General features: G+C 33.3%; 1 protein-coding gene across 2 annotated transcripts in view; it reads right to left on the bottom strand.

The window, feature by feature from the left end:
• LOC145265583 (meiosis inhibitor protein 1-like) overlaps positions 1-23221 on the bottom strand; it is a 768286-nt gene that overhangs the window by 469221 nt on the left and 275844 nt on the right. For both annotated transcript variants that reach the window (XM_080121585.1, XM_080121586.1), the window contains exon 15: positions 20141-20265. In XM_080121585.1, the coding sequence (XP_079977711.1) occupies positions 20141-20265 (125 nt within the window). The remainder of the gene's footprint in view (positions 1-20140; positions 20266-23221) is intronic.

Genomic DNA, 23221 nt, shown 5'->3' with positions numbered 1-23221 from the left:
AGTAACATTTTTACAAAAAAACACCCCATTTTGTCACAAAAAAATATGCTTTAAAATAGTAAAATTCTTACACACACACAAAAGAAAAATAACATTTTATCACAAAAATATGCTTTTAAACAGTAACATTCTTAAAAAAAAACATCACATTTTTTCACAAAAATATGCTTTTAAACAGTAACAGTTTTACACACACAAAAAAGTCACATTTGTCACAAAAAATATGATTTAAAGCAGTAACATTCTTACAAAAAAAATCATTTTTGTCACAAAAGAATACGCTTTAAAACAGTAACATACACACACACAAACACAAAAAAATCGCATTTTCTCACAAAAATACGCTTTAAAACAATAACATTTTTACAAACACAGACAAAAAAAAAATCACATTGTTACAAAAAAATACACTTTAAAACAGTACAAGTCTTACAAAAAAAGTCACATTTTGTCACAAAAAATACTCTTTAAAGCAGTAACATTCTTACACACACACACAAAAAAAATCATGTTTTGTCAAAAAAAAATATGCTTTAAAACAGTAACATTCTTACACACACAAAAACATCACATTTTATCACAAAAAATATGCTTTAAAACAGTAAAATTCTTACACACACACACACACACACACACAAAATCACATTTTGTTACAAAAAAATACATTTTAAAACAGTACAAGTCTTACAAAAAAAAAAAATCACATTTTGTCACAAAAAATACTCTTTAAAACAGTAACATTCTTACACACACACGCACAAAAAAATCACATTTTGTCACAAAAAAAATATGCTTTAAAACAGTAACATTCTTACACACACAAAAACATCACATTTTATCACAAAAAATATGCTTTAAAACAGTAAAATTCTTACACACACACACACACACAAAAAAATCACATTTTGTTACAAAAAAATACATTTTAAAACAGTACAAGTCTTACAAAAAAAAAAAATCACATTTTGTCACAAAAAATACTCTTTAAAACAGTAACATTCTTACACACACACACAAAAAAAATCACGTTTTGTCAAAAAAAAATATGCTTTAAAACAGTAACATTCTTACACACACAAAAACATCACATTTTATCACAAAAAATATGCTTTAAAACAGTAAAATTCTTACACACACACACACACACAAAAAAATCACATTTTGTTACAAAAAAATACATTTTAAAACAGTACAAGTCTTACAAAAAAAAAAAATCACATTTTGTCACAAAAAATACTCTTTAAAACAGTAACATTCTTACACACACACACAAAAAAAATCATGTTTTGTCAAAAAAAAATATGCTTTAAAACAGTAACATTCTTACACACACAAAAACATCACATTTTATCACAAAAAATATGCTTTAAAACAGTAAAATTCTTACACACACACACACACACACACACAAAATCACATTTTGTTACAAAAAAATACATTTTAAAACAGTACAAGTCTTACAAAAAAAAAAAATCACATTTTGTCACAAAAAATACTCTTTAAAACAGTAACATTCTTACACACACACGCACAAAAAAATCACATTTTGTCACAAAAAAAATTTATAATTGTTATAGGGTAAGCTGATTCCCTTATTTCTTGAATAATAGATTTATACAGAGACTATAAATATAGTTATGTGTAACACGTTATCGGGTAGAGATTCGTTGCAGTTATGGCCCCAGAATCATGACGTATACCTACATACTTTTATTAACACCTTTTTTGTCAACTATATCACTGTATTTGCCTTTATTATTATTGGCTTGCAAGATACTTTTTTCTAATAGAGTAATATACATTTTCATGCATATAATCATTATACGCATGAACCCCCCCCCCATCAAATTGTATAGTGCCACAGAGCATCTGTGAGCGCATGTGAAAACATCAGCAGGAGCCGAAGGATAGCTGGCTAGTAAAAATATTAGCAGCAGCAGCCATTAAAGCATGTATGTAAATTAGCAAGTGTGTGCGAGTTTGCGTTACAAGAAAAAAATAGAAAAATACTCCATATGGTTGACAGAAAAGCAAAGTGCATACCAGGAAAGATAGACATGTAAGGGCAAGAAAGCGCTGGCTGGCGTCGGCATATCACATCTTTTCTTTTCAGTGTAGCTAGACTAGTGCTCAAGTCAGTGAATTGAACTTATAACTATCTAGTTGATAGTCGACAGCTCTATCCACTGGCCCATGGGATCAGCAACCACAAACAATCTCATCAAATCTGTTAATACCAACCTACTCATCAAATCTGTTAATACCAACCTACTCATCAAATCTGTTAATACCAACCTACTCATCAAATCTGTTAATACCAACCTACTCATCATGAGTTTAATACCAACCTACTCATCATGAGTTTAATACCAACCTACTCATCATGAGTTTAATACCAACCTACTCATCATGAGTTTAATACCAACCTACTCATCATGAGTTTAATACCAACCTACTCATCATGAGTTTAATACCAACCTACTCATCATGAGTTTAATACCAACCTACTTATCATGAGTTTAATACCAACCTACTCATCATGAGTTTAACACCAACCTACTCATCATGAGTTTAACACCAACCTACTCATCATGAGTTTAATACCAACCTACTCATCATGAGTTTAATACCAACCTACTCATCATGAGTTTAATACCAACCTACTCATCATGAGTTTAACACCAACCTACTCATCATGAGTTTAACACCAACCTACTCATCATGAGTTTAACACCAACCTACTCATCATGAGTTTAACACCAAACTACTCATCATGAGTTTAATAAGCAATAAAGGCTTTTAAGAAAAATATGTGTGTGTGAAGAGACTTTAGAAAGATAAGGAAATGCATTGTTTTGGAAGAACCACGAATAAATGCATTTGATTTACGTTTTAAAAAATGCTGAGTTGGATTTATTTTGTTTGTTCCTTTGCGATGGTACCAGACAACGTGGGGTGGTCCGAGAGTTTTTCAAACCATTTCTTGCAATAACATATGTTTATTTCTTTTAAAGTACATCAATAAGCAAAAGTGATTTAATTAAAATCATGATGAGTAGGTTGGTATTAAAAAGATTATCAAAGAGACACTGGGTTGTTATCAGGTTATAAAAAGCTTATATGCACAGTACAAGTTAAAGGTTCTTGAGAACAGATGGCTGTCAGCAGAAGAATTAAAAGAATTTGCACCACAGGAGGCGGGGGGGGGGGGGGAGATGAAAAAATATGGATGATTAAATGTTTGCTGGGTTCATAGGATTTTATCTTTTTATCTTTGATCTTGGCAGTTTATGGAGAGCCAATTAATAAATACATAAACATCTTCACATATACCAATATATATATATATATATATATATATATATATATATATATAAAATGGGTTAAGAAATTCCAACAGGAAAAAGATGTATATTTAAATAAGGGGGTGGTCACTAACAATGTGTATTTTTTAACATTATTTTATTATTCAGTGTCTTGGTTTTTCATTGAAAATTATGTTTAGATCATTGTAATAATGTTTTTAAATCATTGAAATCGTTTTTAATGCGTTTCAGATGTTCTGTAAAGCATCCTCTTCAGAAATTATTTAAAATGCTTAGAATATATTCAAGATGTGTTAAAGACGTAAAAAGAACATTTTCGTAGTTCATTTGAAATGTTTCCGTGAGGTGGAAACGTGTAAATGAATCTACTTTTCATTCGAATGTTCAATTTTTATTAGTGTTTTATATTGGGCTGTGGTCACTGTTGTCTTATGTTTCTCTCTCTCTCTCTCTGCTTGTGTTTTTATTTATCTTTCTTTGTTTTTTTCTCATTTTTTTCCTTAGGGTAGGATGTGTGTGTTTTTTCTTTTATTGGTTTGAAGAATGTGTGTACTGTTTTATAGTATTCTAAAGTTATTTGCTTCCCTAGGAAGGTAACTGTGATCCAAGGTCGTTACTAATGTGTATGTGTGAGGAGGGGGGGGACCAGCTCCTCTGGAATAAGAGTAGGGGTGTTTTCATTCAATTTTGATATTTATTTTTTGGATTCTTAGATTTTAGTATTGTGATTTTTTGTTTCAGTCTTGGACTGTTCGGGTATTCTTAATATTATGTTTGTTTAGATAAAGAGGTGTATTTATAAATATATATAGGGGATTTTTTAATGTTTCTATTTATTTATCTCCCCATGTAGGTATGGCCAGACCCAGGATCGGTTCCTAGTGTGGAGAAGATCTCGTTCCCCAGAGGGGAGGGGCCACTTGGAGGGGTATATGTATGGGAGGAGAGATGATAGAAGGGATGATAATTATTTCAGTCATGAGAGATTTCTCCTCCACTGACTGAAGGGGGAGCGAGGTGTTGGAACAGATATTACACTATGGTTCTAGGTATTTCCTAGTGTTGTTGGTTTCGAGGTTAAGTAGAGTTGGTATTGTTCAATGTGTTGTATTAGAGACAGTGGTTGTATGTGTGTGTGTGTGTGTTTTACTGTGTCGGTTCTGATTTATGTGTGGGTGTGTATATGTATATGTATGTGCATGTGAGTGTGCCTTGCATTTCATGTTTTTGTGTGCTGATATTAGGCTCTGTTTAGTTCGGGAGTGAATCTTATTATGAAGTTTTTTTCCTGTGTAAGTAAATAAAAATAATTGTCTGTTTGGAAGATTGGCATTATTTTGAAGCTATTTCCACTGCATGTGTGTACGGGTTTTGAAACAGAGGTGTCTGTTATCTGCAATTTTGATGTTGCTCTTATGTAAGGCCACTCTATTGCTGAAATTTTTGGTGGTGCTTATGCAGGATTTGTTGCATGCTGTGCATCTCAGTGCATATACTACATTTCTGAAGGTGCAATTTAGATCCTTTTTTATTTTGAATGTTTGTGTTGGGTTTTTGAATGGGTATGCGTTTCCTTCTATTATTATGTCACATACTCCACATCACGGTTTGTTCCATTTTGTAACCCCTTTTGTAGTGTGTGGAACAAGTTTTGAGGAAGTTAGGATGTGTTTTAAGTTTTTGGGTTGGCGTTTGCCTTTTATTATTTTTGTTGTTTTAAGTATGTTGTTTAGTTTGTCGTTCTGATTGAGGAGAATAAGGTTTTTTGTTATCGGTGTAAATAGTTCTGGGTTGTTTGTGTTGTAAAACGTATGCTAAAATTTGTTCTTTATATATATATATATATATATATATATATATATATATATATATATATATATATATATATATATATATAAAATAAATATATATTAGATACGTTTGAAGCCAAAAAACACACTATTACAAAATAAACGGATATTTATTTTGTTTGAAATTTATATTGAAATTTATAAATATATTTTGAAGATACACTTCATCGTCAGTATGTCTTTATTTTTTTGGAGCATAGAATCAGTGTTACATGAAGGGCTGTCTCTTATCATGTAAGTAAAAAGACATACTAGATAAGTGAAAATGATATTAGGATAAGGTTAGAATCGAACCCTGTAGGCAACTGTTAAATATAATGGAAAAATGAAATGTTAGAAATTCAGTCTATTGTTAATTCTATTAGAAATAGTTAAATATTGTTTTTATCAGAAAAAGAGTCGATTGTCCATTCTTTAGAAATCTAGATATTAAATATATCAGTTAAATGAATACACAAGGTGAGTTAAATTATTTTGTTTAAAAATAAGTTAGAAAGAATTGAGGATTCTTTTGTTTGCCAAAAGTGTGCTTGGACAAACATATGTAAAGCCACATGAAAATTAGTCATGTTTGAAAAACACTTCTGACGCCATAAACAAAGGAGATTTCTCAATATAGGATTCTGAGGGTTCGGAGTTAGAAGTCAGTTGATCAGACAGTTGAAAGTCGACAGTTGATGAGAGATAGTCAGTTGGAGAGGAGAGCCCCTTAGAAGCAAAGGGTAGAACATTAGACCATGTAGATCCAAGTTTGAATTCCTGACGTCATCGACCAGTCGATCAGATGAATAAAGACATCATCATTTTTGTTTTGTAAGTGTTGTCTCGTGTCGTCATTCCTTACAACAAAAAGGTGAATGTGTTTTATCATCATCTTGTGTAACGACCTTTGGTATAACCCTTCCAAGTATTATGTGTTTTCCCCATCATCATCATAAGTGAAGTATCTCCTCCTCTCTATATGTGTATAAGAATTGTTGCATCATATATATCATGCAGTCAGTATTAATAATATGAAGTCTCCAAGAATTATCCCAGTCAGATATGTCTTCCCATAAGAATTGTCATAGTCATCATCATGATGCAATATATATAAATGTCTTTCCATCAGAATCGTCATCACCATCATTATCCGTTATATGTATCCCCGTATTACATGAACCCGTTATAAGTCCCAAATATGAGCCCCTGCTATATAACACAACAGTCTGTTTGTTGTTTTTACAGTAGTCTTTTCAAACGTCAGAACAGTGCGTTGGTCACGCGAAATTCACGTAGGGGTTTGTGTTTCTTGATAGACGCGCTGGTTGAGTTTGAATAAAATAAATACGTATTAGATACGTTTGAATCCAAAACAACGCATTATTACAAAATAAACAGATATTTATTTTGTTTGAAAATTATATTGAAATTTATAAATGTATTTCGAAGATACACTCCATCATCAGTACGTCATTTTTTTTTTGCCATGTTGTTGTTGGAGCATAGAATCAGTAGAAGTCCATTTGTTGTTTTTACGGTAGTCTTTTCAAACATGTTTTTATGGTAGTCTCCAACAACATGGAATAAAAAAAAAAGAAAGACATACTGATTCAGAATATATTTATAAATTTCAAACAAAATAAATATGTTTATTTTGTAATAATGCATTATTTTGGCTTCAACTGTATCTAATACGTATTTATTTTATTCAAACTCAACCACCGCTTCTATCAAGGAACACAAACCCTTACATACATATATATACATATATATATATATATATATATATATAAAATGTAATTCTTGGTTCATTCGTTATTGATAGTTTAAATAACCACTGGATGGATGACTTCCACATTTTGGTATAATATGTTTACTGTACCCATGCATGTTTTTATACATCTCTATTTAATTATAACGTTATACTTAATTTTTCTTTAATAAATAGATGGTTTTCTTTGTACCGATGGGCCATTTTTTTTTTAATTTGGGGACACGTCATGTGACATCACTAAAAGGATCTTTTGGTCTCACCACTACAGGCCGTGGTAATCTCACGTAATGTAAACAGAATGTGTTTATTTTTGCTTTTTTTTATATAAATTTATTTTTACAGGAACACTATGAAAATAGCCCCTAAAGTCTGCATTAATGAATTCAATATAACTCTAAGCAAAATGAATTTCTCGCACTACTGATGCTATTTTTAGCACAAACAAGGTCTTTTCTTTTTTTATTTAATTCAATATCTTAGGACTTTACTTTACTAATTATCTTTGAAATAGACCCAGAAAACTAATATTTATCTTTTAAAGGATTTTTACAATGCATTTATTTAATTCAAAATTTAGCTGAATTGGTAAGCTCGCAGTGAAAACATTTTTCATAAGTTTTTTTTTTCACGCGCACAATTATTTTTTTCCTTTTGGAAATTAAGTTTAGTCCTTTATCTTTCAAATACAATCAAAAAGTTGTCGGAAACCTACAAAAAAATTTGTTTATTTTTGTCTGTACCTAAACAATGGATATTAGCAGCAAATAGACCATTGTGGATCATCTTTTTACTTTTCAGGAAATTAAAGATTCAATTAGATTCCTATTTCAGTCACCTAAATTATTTAGTGCGAAAGGAGTTTAGAAATTTATATCCAAACCTAAATATTATTTTTATTTAAGTAAAAATAATATTAATACACTAAGTTAAGTAACATTTGCATAGAATGCTCTGCTTTACAGTTGTTGTAAAAATGGAATGGGGAGGTTTGGGGTGTCTATTCCAAGAGCCATTCTTAACATGGGTAGATTGGAGTGTTTATTCGTTGTAAACGTACCCGACAACCTATAAATGTTAACATTTCCAATGTGAACGGTAAGTTGGACTTACGTAAAAAATAATAAGATATACCAAACTGACTTTTTTCGCTTAAAAATGGAATTATTTCCCTTTCGTTAATAATTTTTTTTTCTTTTAAATATTTTGTGTTTTATATATATAAAGTACAATTGTTGAATGTTATTCTTTTGATTATATTCGTTTGAGGGAGGGGGCACAATTTAAAAAAAAAAAAGATTAAAACGGAGCAAAATTTAAGTTTCCATTCCATTTTACAACAAACGTACCAATAAGGTGGACTGATTTACTAGGATTTGTATTAGAAGCTGACCACTTATTAAAATCATTTAATTGTTGAATTTTTTGCATTTTGGTTAAATTTGTTAGTTTGCAATCGCTGATAGCCCACTCAAAAAATTGAACACAAGACGAAATTAAAAAGAATTGTACTCATACACAATTTGACCTGCCACCGATTCAACCGAGTGTTAAATCAACATTTTACTTATTTTTTGGCATAATTAATTAATTAATGATGGGCATATTTTTTCTGTTTATTTTCTTAACATCTGTTGACAAAAAAATAATTTGTACATTATCTTGAAAAAAAAAAAAAAAAAAAAAAAATCAAACTGTTCTCTACTTTCACCTAACTATCTACAATGTTCATATAAAGCATTCATCTTTTTATAATAAAAATTCCGTTTTCAAAAAAAAAAAAAACGTTTACTGCCAAATTTCTTAAAAAAAAAGAAAAGAAAAAAAAATGCAAGTTTTCCTGAAAAAAACCCTTTCCCCTAACAATTTATGGTAAAAAATGAATCTTTTTTGGAGGGGGGGAAAAAAAAACATTTATTGATAAAAAAAAAAAAAAATTGCAAAAAATAATAAGTAAATAAACAATACAAAATGCCATTTTTCTTGAGAAATGTGTTCCATCTTAATAAACCGAGACACAGCAACGCGTGGCCTGGTACAACTAATATATATATGTGTGTAAGGATTTGTGTTCCTTACCATTTGTATCAATTGGTTTCCTAGATGTAAATCCAATGAAACTTGCTTGATTATTAAAGAGTGCTTCATGCAAGGCAGAGCTGGTATATAGTCTGTTTATTATAAAAACATTATCGGTTACATATGTGCATACATGTTTCAGTAGAGTCTCAATTCAGGGACAACGCTTCATCAAACCAAAAAAGAATTGATATTGAAACGGGTGTCAAGACCACATTGGTTTTTATAAGATATTATATAAGATATTATAAGGGAAAAAAGGGGTGTATGCTTTGTGAATGTGAGAAGTAAGGTTTTTTTGGAGGTGTGGTGGGGAAAGGGGGATGCTGTTTCCCCATGTACACATATATATATACATATATATATATATATATATATATATATAGAACATGTTTGTTTCAGTGGAATATATATAAAAAAGATATCTGGATGTAATTTTTTCAGGGTTGAAGTCACACCCAGATATCTTTTTTATATACAAAATGAATTAAACTTGATTTTCGTTTCTGTATCGCTTTTTTTTTTTTTTTTTGGTCTGAATGAGGTGAGTCTCTCTAAATTGACATTCCACTGAAACCTGGGTGCACATATGTAACCAATAATGTTTGCATAATATATATATGTACGGCATAATAACGTTGACACACCAGTTCTTGTCAGATCACCAAAGTTAAACAACATCGAGCCTGGCTAATACCAGATGGGTGACCATTTGGGAATCCTAGGCGCTGTATGTGGTTAGAGATTGCGCAACTCCTGCCACAAAAAAATTCAGGCGCAGGCATCCTTACTGTGGGTATCTATAGTCTGTCGAGACTGAAGGAAGCCTTTAATATATATATATATATATATATTATTTATCATTCCAAACCAAAAGATGTATCTAATTCACGCTCATAATATTTTATTCATATTTTTATAAAGTATGTCTTACAAGTGTTTCATTAAATAGCAAAAGCCCACCAAAAAATTTGTTAGAAACGAATGTATTTTCCTCAGAAAATGGTTGGAAAGTTAGGCATGTAATATATTTATATAAACCAGATTCACCAATGGCATAGTGGATAATGTTCTTGATAAAATTCAGTAGTAAGTTACACTCTTCTGTAGTTTGAAGGTTCAATTCCTCAGTGCAGGTAGCACTCAAAATACGATCACAATCGCAAATTACTTTGAACATCTACCCAGTCATGGCTGACAGAATGAGAGTATGCTACCAGGTGGTTAAATAATTGGTTTTGTTTGAAATTCCGTACATATTTCCAAATTCAACAAAGATTACCAACTTCAGCAAAATACACCTAAAGAAGGTCCAACGTTACATTGCCCAAAACAGTAGTCCGAAGAATGCAAATACAAATATTTTTATTGGTTTGTCAAGCTTAACTTAGAAATGTCATTTTCATTGATCTGACACATTTAAGTTTAGAATAATATTTTTGTTGGTCTGCCATAGGTAAGTTTGAAAGCATTAAATTTGAAAATTGTAAAAATATATTTCTGGTATTGGTTGGTTGTGTCACATTTAATTTGGAAATAGTATTTTCTTTGCCCTATCATTCTCATGCTTGAAGGTTTTTTTTTTTTTTTTTTTTTTTTTTTACACGGTGATCACCACTTATCAAGGCCCGGAAGCCACTCAGGGATAAGGGTTATTGCAAGTACAGTACGTCAGTGTGGAGATTTGATGAAGTGTTTACTTAAGGGGGCGGTTCATTAGGAATTTGTTAACGTTGGACTTGAAGACATCCAAGTTGTAGTCAGGTGGAAGGCAGGCAGATGGAACAGAGTTCCACAGGTGTGCAGTTCTAAGAAAGAAGCTTTGTTTATAGAATCCACGTTTTGATTTAGGTACAGATAAAGAGTGGGGGAAATTGGCGAGGGGGGACCAGAGATTGGAGTTCAGACGAGCACCTGCCATGGAAATAACGATAAAACAAGGATAGGCTCGCAACGTCTCTTCTGTGGGAGAGAGGTTGCAGGGTAGAGAAAAGGGCATCCCCCACTAAACCATGAAGTCTATTTTGTACTCTGTCAAGGCAGAATAGGCTGTTTTTAGCAGCTCCTGCCCAGATATGGCAGCAGTATTCCATCCTCTTTGTTGAGTCATGTTCAAGTTTGAAAGAGCCATTAAATCGACATTACACTTAGATTCAAAATGGCAATTTCGTAACTGTTACACATAGATCTGAAATGGCAATTTCATCACCATCACAAATTTTGAAATAGTATTTTCGTTGGTTTGTCATGATTATATATAAAGAAGCATTTTCTTTGGTCTGTCACACTCAAATTTGAAATCAAAAAAGTACAGCATGATTGGATGCATCTTACAAATCTTGTTTAATAACATAAAAATGATGAACAGCAATTTTCAGAGATTGCAAAAAAAAAAATCCTTTTCAACAAATATAATTGGACAAATATAACTGCGTATCATTATCATCGAGATGTTTTATTTTATCATCTAAGGTTATGCCAGCATTTATATAACCCCCCCTCCTTACTTCACCCAATTGAAAAGGAAACCTTTTAAATTATGCATGAGACTTGAAATTTGATTGACTTCATGTCATTCATACAATCTTTTTTCATTAGGATTTTTAATTATTATTTGACGTTATTTCGGAGGCGATGTAATTTTATTTACATCTTTTAGATTGTTATGAAATTGCCAAGTTCATATTATATCGGATCTGATTTTTTTTTTTTTCTTACTCCCAAACAAGGCATAATGTCACTTGGACATAAGGGGCTACTATTTGGGATCATATCTAACAGAGGACTATGGAGAGTTTGGTAGCAAGATGTTTGTTCACATTACATTTAAACTTCTGCAACTTAGTATTGTCAGAGAACCAACAAACATTGAGGGAATTCCAAAATCCAGAGAGAGGTTCTTATATATGGTCAGTATCTCTGAGAGGCTTTGTTCATTTGTCTATATATAAATCTCACCTGTTTGTTTAAATGTATGTATGTATGTATGTTTATATGTCTGCCTCAAACTTTCAATAGAGGCGACTGATTTTCTTGAGATTGGTATCGTTTTGAAGCTCGGCCCTTTTGGAAAGATGGGGTAAAAGTGGACACCTTGGATTTTGCAAAGCGGAGAAAGAAAAAACCCAAAAAACATAAATGTTTGGTAAATTTTAGATCAGTAAATCAGTATATTCAGACAGCCTGATCTGGTAACACCCGAGTTGATATCCTGGATTTGAGAGATGAAAGGCCTAACTCAAATGTGGGTGCGAACGACGAGGCCCCAATGACTCACACACACACACACACATACATACATATGCAGCAAGTCGACTTTACACAATACATGTTTATATTTGTTATTTGTTTTGACAACAAATTGTAAATCAGTGCTTGCATCCTCGGCAATCACCAAAACTAGAGTCTACACAGCCAGCATAAAAAAAGATGAAGAGAAAACGATAGCACACATGCATTTTGAGCATTGAAGATTGCCGAGGGGCTGGCATGGTTATACACCTAATCCATTAAATTTAAGTTATTGCAATTGTCTATCTAAGGTCTCCCCTCTACCCTTGTTACAATTCACAAGTGTACTAACGTTGTATATTTACCGGGCAATGCCAAAAGGTGTGTTGGTCGATAACACAAATGAATAAATAGAAAAAAAAAATGGCACACAGCAAAACCATTAAGCAGTGCTTCCCAACTTTTTTCTCAGACGACTCCCAATCATGCACCTGAAGACAGTATTTCCCTATTTGCCAGGATATTAGACACAAGGTCAGGTGAGGTTTTGAAAAGCCAGCACAATAAGATAAGCACACTCTGGCCTACAAAAATGTCTGAGCAGCCCTATCAGCATTCTCCGATTAATCAGATGATTAGCATTAATTAACTTCTTTTCAGGGAGAAATCTGGGAGAGTAGACCTCTTGAGTTAGAACAGAATAATACTCGAGCCCGACAGTAATAAAGCCACTGTCTGACTGATGACCATGACTGTATCAGTTTTGGTGATATGTTACTAGTTGTTGGCTGCAGAAGTAAGAAATAAGTATAATAAATAAACCCAAGAGAAAATTTAGTGTTGAAAACATTAAATTAGGAATATTAACTTAAAAATGTCATAATAATTTAGTTGACAATGTAGAAATAATGACATGTAAAAACATCAGGTGATTATCTTAGTGACATACACTAATGGCATGATTTAGAGGGGAGGGGAGATGGTCTTTTTGAGATACGTGGAAATTATAGTTACGTGGTTGGAGAGAGGAGTTAAGGTTGAGGAGCTGACAGATCGTAATGGCTCGAAGCACCCAAGGGAGCGAGGGGTCCAACGCCTATCAAATAAAAGAAACAATGGACCAGCATTGCAGCTTTCCAAAGGGGGAAACGTCTGGAATAAAGTTGATGAAAATAAAACCTGAGACTGTCGTTCTTGGGGAGAATTTTTGTTACAGCTTTCCATCAAAACAAGACCCAACATGGACCAGATATTTCCTAATTGGCCAGATGTTGAAACTTGAAATAAATGTTATTTGTCATTTGTGTTGTAAAATTATTTATGTATATTATGGTCCTGTTATGTACTGTATTTAAATGTACATGCACGCACAACAAACTTTAGATAGATGATCACGCATATATACACATGTACATAATCATACACTAGAAACTCATATATACAACCCCAATCATCATCATCAGGACAGTCTCCTTGTCCGGACCAATGTGACTCTTCCTCTCCAGAGTTTCCTGTCTTCCATCAGCTGCCTCAGATCTTCAGGTTCACAGTTGGCGTCGTGTGCTATTTGCTGAATGTACGTGGCTCTAGGTCGTCCTTTGCAATACATCACTCACCAATTTATGCTTGTTCCTCAGACAGTGACCAGCAAATCATAGGTGTCTTTCTCTGATGGTATTAGATATGACAGCTAGGTTGCCATAAAGTCGATGATCTTGCCAAGATATATTTAATACTGTTTGTAGCATTTGGTTGTATGTGCCGTCCAGTTTTCTTTCCAATCTTTTGGTGAGTGTCCAGGCTGTAGCATCGTAAACAAAGACAGACACCACTGCCCTGAAAAACTGCCTTTTCAGTTTGTTAGTTAAGTTAGGGCCCTGATCTCTCCTTTCACATTGAAAATCAGTTTGTCTTATCTGCAATACATTACAGGAAGTACCTAATCTTTCAAGATAATCTTGATTTGTCTGTAACCATCTTGACACTTGTTTCACCTACATCCTTCGTCATTTCTACAACAACATAGGAGGATGCTGCAGTCGTATTCATCTTCATCTTATTAACAGCTTCTCTGTAGCATTTCCTTTTCAATACTTATAGATGGACAAGATACTTTTCTGCAACTTCCAGATTTTAACGGTTCCATGAAAACTTGGTGTTCAACAATTTCTCATAATGGCATTTCCAAGCACATAAAGATATGCAAATGATTAAGCTGGTTGCGCAAAGTGTCGTCACAGCAAAAATAAAAGGACACAGGTGTTCGAGATGTGATGAGAAAAGCATGTGTTCGTGGTGTAGCTGGTGTTCGAGGCATGGCCAGTGTTCAAAAAGTGTTCAACAAAGCAGGTGAAGCAGTGTTTGGAAAATGCTGGACAAGCAAGTGGAGTGGTGTTTAGAGAAGCGGTGTTCAGAAAATGTTTGGCAAAGCAGGTGAAATGATGTTTGGAGAAGCAGTGTTCGGAAAAGCATGTGTTCAAGATGTGATTGACATTACAGCATAGATCAAAAGTCACACGCAGCTGGCAAAGAAGAAATAGCTGTTTAAATATTTAGAAAAATGTGCCATTGGAACTACCAGATATAAAGGTATTTGTTAAAAAAAGAAAGAGAGTTGTGTTTTTTCCTTTACTTTTGTTCTTTGCGACGTGTTAATATATTAACTGCTACGTTGCACTTCTTGTCCTGTCTATTTGTTGCTCATACTCCATTGTTATTTCAAATGTACCTCTCTCCAACAAGATCCACATTTGTTGTATTTATTTGCTCCCCCACTGAGCAAATTAGGCACAAGGCCGGTTTTTAATGTGGAGAGAAGGGGTGGGAGGGGGAAGGGAAAAAGGGACCAGCTTCTTTCTTAGAACTGCACGCCTGTGGAACTCTGTTCTGCTTGCCTGTTTCCCTCCCAACTTCAACCTGGATGTCTTCAAGTCCAACACAAACAAATTCCTGATGAACCCCCCCCCCCAAGTAATGACACCTATTATCAATCCTCATCTCAAGAGATACACCTGAAGAAGGTTAGAGGTTACATCGACTTGTAACATAGTGCGTATGAACACATCGGAAGGTATCAGGAGCAGCGAAGGGTGAACGACTTGCAAAGAGATTAGCAGCAGTAGCCAAAAAAGGCGCATATGCAAATTAGGAAGTGTGCAGGAAGAAAAAGGAGAAAAAAAAATGCATTACGTGATCAAAGAAAGAAAATTTACAAAAAAATGGACCTCTAAAGTCAAGGACAAGAATGGGCTGGCAGTGGTCAGCATGCGGTCAGAGGAAGAAGAAAAGTATACACTGGGCGAGATGGACAATGGCAATGGACTTTGTCAGACGGGAAAGTATTGGTAATAAAAACTTTTGTTAAAAAAGAAAAAAAATGCCGACCTGGATTTTTATTTGCTTCTTTCCTTTGTTTGTTTGTAATGGCAACATTACAGACTGAAACGTTGTGCAAAATACCACTCATGATGAGAACAGTAGTCCGAGAATCCAAATAACACAACTTATCACTCCTCATCTCAAAAGATACACTTGAAAAAGGTTAGAGATTACATAAGTCAAAATGTTGTGAAAATAACACTCAAGATGAGAACAGTAGTCCAAAGAATCCAATTAATATGTATAATCAATCTTCATCTAAAAACATTCAGAAACATAAAGAGAAAATCTTTGAGATACACAATCAATTACATTTATATCGAGCTGTCACTTATATTGGTGATCAAAAAAGCATTGACAAAATTGTAGCCAGTGCTCACAACACATGCTAATTGTAGCCTTTTATCTTTGCCATAATTTGACTTGAAGGAAAGCAAACAATAATAAATATAGCTACTGAATTTGAGGAATCTAATTGAGTCTAATACTGAGAGTTATATTCCAAATACTCTGTCTTTTAATGGCAGGGTGTGACTGACACACCCTAAGTAATGTTCCCTTACAATTAACTTTAATCTAACGAAAATCACCAAATATCATTTTATGGAAATGTTTGCAAAGGTTTCTGGTTAATCAATTTTGTTTGTGGATAGTCTGAGAGAGTAATAGTTTTATAAAAAATATCCTTGTGAAGTGTACCACATTATTGTATAGTACAGTAGAACCCCGGGATACGGTGGCTCTAGGATACATTTTTTTCCAGGTTACAATGTGGAATACAATGTTTTTTTGGCTCTAGGTTATAGTATTTACCCCATCTTATGGCATTATTTTTGGTATTTGGTTATATCTATGTGTATTATATACTGTACTGTATTTTATTACTAAATTTTAATGCTATATCCTGGGGTTCTAATGTACTTAGAAATATGTTTTTCTTAATTTTAATTTTTTTTTTTAGGTTAATAATTTAGTTTACTCTAGAAAAATTTGAACAGAGACAGATGAAATAGTAGTGTCTGTAGGTATTTAAGATAATTACAGTAACAATCATGTCAGCACCTTCAAAATCTTGGTTCTTATTGTCGAGCACTTTGTGTTGAAATGAAATAAGTCAGTTACTTAAGCCCACGTGCACAGATCGTGATGTTAAAATCATAATATCACTCTCAGTCATCGGAGCTATGTTTATGATCTTCTCCGTCATCTTATTAGGAAAGTTCGCCAAAAGAATAAAACTTACTTTAACAACCCAACCACTGCAAGACCACGTAGATAGATCTTCGCTGTAAAGATTAGCATCTAATAGACTTTGTAATAAAAAATAGAAAGGACATCAACAACTTAAACATCACAGGTTTTCAGACATTTTATTATCTCTCCGATCATGACCTTCTACGAAGCAGACTTTTACTCCAAACAAGCAATTAATTACTAGCTCAACAGTTCCAAAACGCATAAAAGTCCTTTCCCTAAAATCAGCTGCAAATAAACCTGAACTCGCTTTTAATAAATGTTAATTTCATATTTTTCTCACTGCGGTTAACGTTGACTGAGCAGTTTGTTCCTTGCTAATGGACTCAGAGATGTTTCTGTGGCCGGATTCGAATCTTCCGACTGACAATAATCATGACTCCCTGCACTGATGATTCCCAAAAGGATGAAACACTAGTGTGTGTAGGTATTAAAATAATTATCGTAATAATCATATGTATAAACACATACATGAGGAAAAATATCGACAGTATGAAAATATATACTGGTGTATATAAATTTATTTATCAATTCAATGGTAGGAGAGGGTTATATATTTTTGCATTGTCAATATTTTTCCTTATGTACCTAAACTCAACCTTACATGTTGAGCTTTTTATTATCTTGATAAGTCTCCATTTAAAAATTCCTTCAATACTTCCTTGATATTATCACACACACATATTTAGAATTCAGTAGAATTCAAAGATGATGTAACTAAAGCAAAACACACTTGCAACTACTCCCCCGATTTTCCGGATTTTGTAATTATGCCAATATCATTATATATAAAAAATAATTTCATTAAATCAGTAGATTCTCTACAGTGCAATGTAGACTACAATGTATTGCAGACTACGTCACTGCATGTGAAGCTTTTTCCCGGATCATTCTGATGGATCTCCAACTATGACAATAAAAATATGGAAGTGTGAACTGTTCATTGATCGCCATTCAATCCTGGGCAACGTCAGGTCTCCCTTTGTATATTATTTCACATATGCTACTAGAGAAAAGTATTTCCAGGCAAAGAACAAATGCAGTATAAAGTTGAAAATTCCAGTTTTCTCAACGCTTTCAATTTGATGCGTTTCGTTGAATTATTTTTTGACAAAGACTGAAGGACTTTATCATTCAAACATGGTAGTGTTTGAATATATGGTTAAGTAGCAGTTTTAGTCATTTAGAACTGCTTTAAAGCTTCATTGCTCACTCATCTTTCAACCAAATTTCAAACAATTATTACAGTTTATAGATCACCTTCTCAGCTATATTGTGAATAAAAAAATTTTCAATTTTCGTTCAGTAAAACAAAAGTTATGATGAATTTACTGTTCAAAATCGTAAAAAAAAACGTAAGGAGGTGAGTGACGTTTTTCTGACTGGTTTTCATAGCAACCACATCGCTTCAGCGACTAGTGTTGCTACTAATTCACCACTCTCACGAAAAGAGAAGTAGCAAGTGAAACAGAGAGAATGAAAGCAGACGAGTGCCTGACATTGTTTTACATATCTGTATGTTATATTTATGGGGGCAAAAAAAAAATAAGACTGAATGTAAATTACGTAGATGAATTTTTTGTTGTTGTTGTTATAGCAATTTATCGTAGTGAGCCGCATGGTAAAACAAACACACGGACACAGAAACATGCCAAAGAAATAATAATCAGAGAGAGAAAAAACAGAGAGAGAGAGAGTTAGAAAGAATATATATTGAAAGAGAGAGGAAATTAAAACTTTTTTTAGATAGTGTTTACGCAGGTAATCAATCTCTGTGTTGCAGTAAATGTAGACAGTGAAAATCCATGTAAAAACAAAAAGGTTAATTAAGGGAAATTGGTGTCGAATAAACGGAATATGTCTGTTAGGATCAGCATAATAATGTAAAAGTACGCAGCAATTTACTCTGTATATAGAATATTTTGTTTACTAAAAAAATGCTTTGTTTTTTTTGGGTTTTTTTTGGCATAAAAAGAAATGAAAATAAATTAGGTAGATAAATTTTTTCTTTGTTTTTGTTAGAGCAATTTATTGTAGTTACAGCAAAAATTCACGTAAAAACAAAAAGGTACAAAGTTATTAATAATGGGAAATTGGTGTCAAATAAATGGAATAATATGCCTGTTGGAGTCACCGCAATAATGCAAAAAAAAAAAAAAAAAAAAAAAAAAAAACGCAGCAATTTACTCCGAATGCTGTATAATTCGGTTACTAAAATAATGTTTTTTTTTTTATTTTGGCATAAAAAATGAAAATAAATTAGGCAGATGAATTTTTTTGTTTTTTTTGTTAGAGCAATTTGTCATAGCAAGCCACCTGCTAAAACAAACACAAAGACACAGAAACATGCAAGAGAAATAATAATCGAAGTGAGAGAAGAGAGAGAGTTGGGAAGAAAAAAAAAAAATTTCTATATATATATATATATATATGAGAGAGAGAGGAAATAAAAACTATTTTAGATAGTGTTGATGCTGCAACATGTAATCAATCGCCGTGTTGCAGTAAATGTAAATAGCGAAAAATCATGTATAAACTAAAAGGTATGTAGTTGATTTCGTTTAGTAAAGGTCTTGTGTGTTTTATCGGCAAAATAAAAGAAAAAGAATGCAGCAATTTACTCAGAGGGGAAAAATAGGTATCATTGCGGCACCATATTCGAATGGTAGATTAACGTTCGTCTATGATGCAAATGCCGTTAAGCCTGAACATAAGAATGGTCAGAGCTCAGCCAATCAGAATGGCCAGAATCAGGATAGGGAGACTTTATTGTTTGTCAATCAGAAAGTGGGAAGATTATGTTATGTGTATATATGTAATAACCAGTTAATGGCAGTGGAAACACAATATTGTAGGAAAATTTAGAATTTGTCCTGGTGTCAACTGGTAGCGGTGGGAGCACTAAATATATAGAGAGAAAAATAGGGACTCCTTCCTATGTAGATGGTGCGATTGTGATGGTGTAGCTCATTGGATGCAATCAAGCATTTTATTATCGTGAGTGAATGTGTCAGAAATGGTTGTCATAAGCTACATGAGATAGTGGCTATCAAGGCAGATGTATTAAATTTGTATGCAGCATCTGTTGTTGCAAACCTATGATACTTTGGTCCAGAGGGGAATTTCAGCAGTCAAAATATTATATAGGAGATTATTCGTTTGTTTGATCAAATAATGTCTTCAAAAATGTCAAGTTTATATATTGGTTAAAGAATCTGTTTTACTTCATTAAAGCAACAAACGGAGGAAAAATATTCAAAAATACATACAGTTGCAATTCCTGATTCCATTTGAAATTTCAGTCGGAAGAGATATTCCATGCAATCGATTAAAAAGATGGTCCATGAGTTCACTAAAAAATTGGCAGATGACTTCCGACAAGGCTTTATTGGAACTGTAAAATAATTCAAATCAAATTATGTTTTGAGAACTGCAGTAATTTTATACAGTAATTTTATTGAACTATAACTAATTAGAAAAATGGGAGGTGATGGTTGTCTAGTGGTTATATAAAATTGTGAAGTCTGTATACCAAGCATTGAGAGAAGTGTTTTGTAGAGAAATTCCGCACACAGTCAGAAGACTGACGGGCCAAGCAGGATTATTATTATAAGTATTGAATTCAAGAGATGATATCATTGATATTTATAAAAATAGAAACAGAATCTAATCAAGGCGAAAGATATATTTAGGATCAAAATAAGTTGATGTTCTTGCAACCAAGATTTTAGGTCGTACGAATCTTTATTTGCAGCTTTCCAAAGGATTCGTCAAATCAGAATCAAACAGATAAGTTCTGTTTTTCATTCGTAAATAATGTTAAAACTTCAGAGAATTTTTATTCTTTTTGTTATATGTCGTGCTCATACTCTCATCACTAGAGGATCAAATATATGGACAACGATGGCATTATGTATGCGTGTGTGTGCATTGGTTTATCTAGCTCTTGTTAGTACATGCATAGCTGTGAATAGTAGCTCTTGTTAGTACATGCATAGCTGTGAATAGTAGTTTGTTTGCCGTAAGATAAAAAGGTGTTTGAGACGTAGAGGGTTTGAAACGTGCTCGAGATACGGCAGAGTAGAAGTAGACATATTACACACATGGCTTATGAGTGACAGGGAAAGACATGTCCTAAACATGGCCGAATAAAGACAGAGTTCAACACAGCAGAGTCTTGCTAAGCACATTGGAGTACAAGAAGACTTTTGAACAAGAAACAAAATGTTATACTGGAAGTACCTGTAAATAAATGTCTGTTGTTTTGATAAAAAAAAAAGGAGTCAATTTTTATCATTTGTTTAGAGTTCACATTTCCGTGAAAACTTCCTTGCTTTGAGCGAGGAGGAAGCGAATTCTAATAAAACAGAGAATGAAAGAGATTAAGCAATTAGAGTCATTTACATTTTAGCATTCATCGGAATCACTTCTCAGTATTACCAAAAAACTATTTGATGTCAAAACAACTTCCTATAAATATAACTGTTATAAGACAGTTATTGATGGACTCTTCCAAATATTATATTAATCGAGAGTCAAGTATTCTTGTGGATATGAGACTACCAATATCCAACTGCCAAGTAAGCCTAGCTTACATCATCACTTTTCTCTGTATCTTGTTCCTTTTTCAATATATCTTTAAAACCTATACAGTGTTCAGAGTTATCTTTAATGGTCTCAATCTGGGTTCCGAGGAATAACTTTATTCTAGCGAGATTTAAAACTTAATAAAAAACATTTGAACTCGAGAGGAACAGATTTCTTAAAGTGTACATATAAAACAGTAACATCATACGATTATATTTTATAACAATTTGGTTCAATTTGTAATTTAATGACCAACCTATATACTAACCAAATACACATTAAAAAAAAGAAAATCACCCGTCTAGCTGAAACCACTGTCAAAAATTTTCCCCACTCTTTAACTGTGCCAAAACCAAAACATAGATTCCATGAACAAAGATTCTTTCTTAGAAGTGCACGCCTGTGGAACTCTCTTCCGTCTGCCTGTTTCCCAACTGATTACAACTTGGATGTCTCAATATAAAAAAATTCTGCCCCCTTAAGTAAAACACTTTATCAAATCTCCAATACTAACAATTACTACGATACTATCCCATTGATTACTGCAAACGCAATAACCCTTATACCTGAGTGGCTTCTGGGCCTTGATAAGTGGTGACTTCCATGTAAAAAAAAAAGAAAAGATTTTTAAGTGGTGTTTAGACGGGAAAGTAACGTGCAATAAAAACTTTTGTTAAAAAAAACAACAAAAAAAAACTGATGACCCAGATTTTACTTGTTTGACCATTTGTGACATAACGACTACGTTACTGTAGCAAAATGTAGCAGGCAAAAATCAGGAACAAAGATAGGAAATAGTCAATTGCGCCCTCCACCGCCCACCTCTAGAAGAGAGGGATTTCTTGGCTGTAATGACGGTAGAGAAAGAAGAAGAAGGAAACAGAAAAAGAAAAAAAAAGAAAAAAAAAACTTGCTTCTCGCAGATTTGTGGTTCGTCACAAAGAACAATCCAACTACCTATGCACAATCTGCAAAAACACTGCCTGACTGCTTCCCAGCGTCCTGCCTTTATAGCAGCCAGGAATTATATATTTGCATAATTGCGCGAGAGCACACGCGTTTCTGCAGGAATTGCATGGGGTCAACGCCAATAAAAACCCATGGACACTATCTTGGAACTCTCTTCCGCTCGGCCCGCAACACAACAACAGACATATCCGAGGTAAGCTCTTTATTTCCCCCCATTTCGGTTATTGCCAATTCCGCTACAGTTACAATGCCAGGTACATACAACTAGGTTCATCAAATAAGTATAGCTATTCTAACTATGTATATATGTTATATCGTAGATTATATGAATAACAAGTCATTACTGGGGTTGTACAGAAAGGGTTTATTTAGGTAAAAAGGTACACACATTTCTAAGCGTCCATTGACAGCTTAGTACTAAATTCTGTTTCCCACGTGAGGAGAGTTTGCTTGTCTTTTTATAGGCGTAACAGTCCATTCATTTGAGGGGTGTTGGATCAGTCCATTATATCAATATATTAACTACGATTATCTCGGCGTTGTTTCCAGTCATCTTGAATTTCTACTTGCCACTGGAAGAAAACGGTGCCGACTCAGGAGAGGTGGGATTGAAGATTGGTCAAATTTGCGACAAAAAATTTCATCTGCAAGTCCTAGCATCTTCAGTAATGTTTGTGATCTTTATCGGCAAATGATGGACGAACAGTTTTAGATTAACTATGTAGCGTTAAGGTACATGGGGCTCCTCCCACCTCTGCTAAAATTAATTGCTTCAACCTGAAAGGATTTTCTTC

The sequence above is a fragment of the Euprymna scolopes genome, chromosome 40, assembly GCF_053919585.1.
Source record: "Euprymna scolopes isolate OS-2025 chromosome 40, ASM5391958v1, whole genome shotgun sequence".
In the NCBI taxonomy this organism is placed as follows: domain Eukaryota; kingdom Metazoa; phylum Mollusca; class Cephalopoda; order Sepiida; family Sepiolidae; genus Euprymna; species Euprymna scolopes.
The sequence above is the reverse complement of the archived record's forward strand: the minus strand, read 5'-3'. Positions and strand labels throughout refer to the sequence as shown.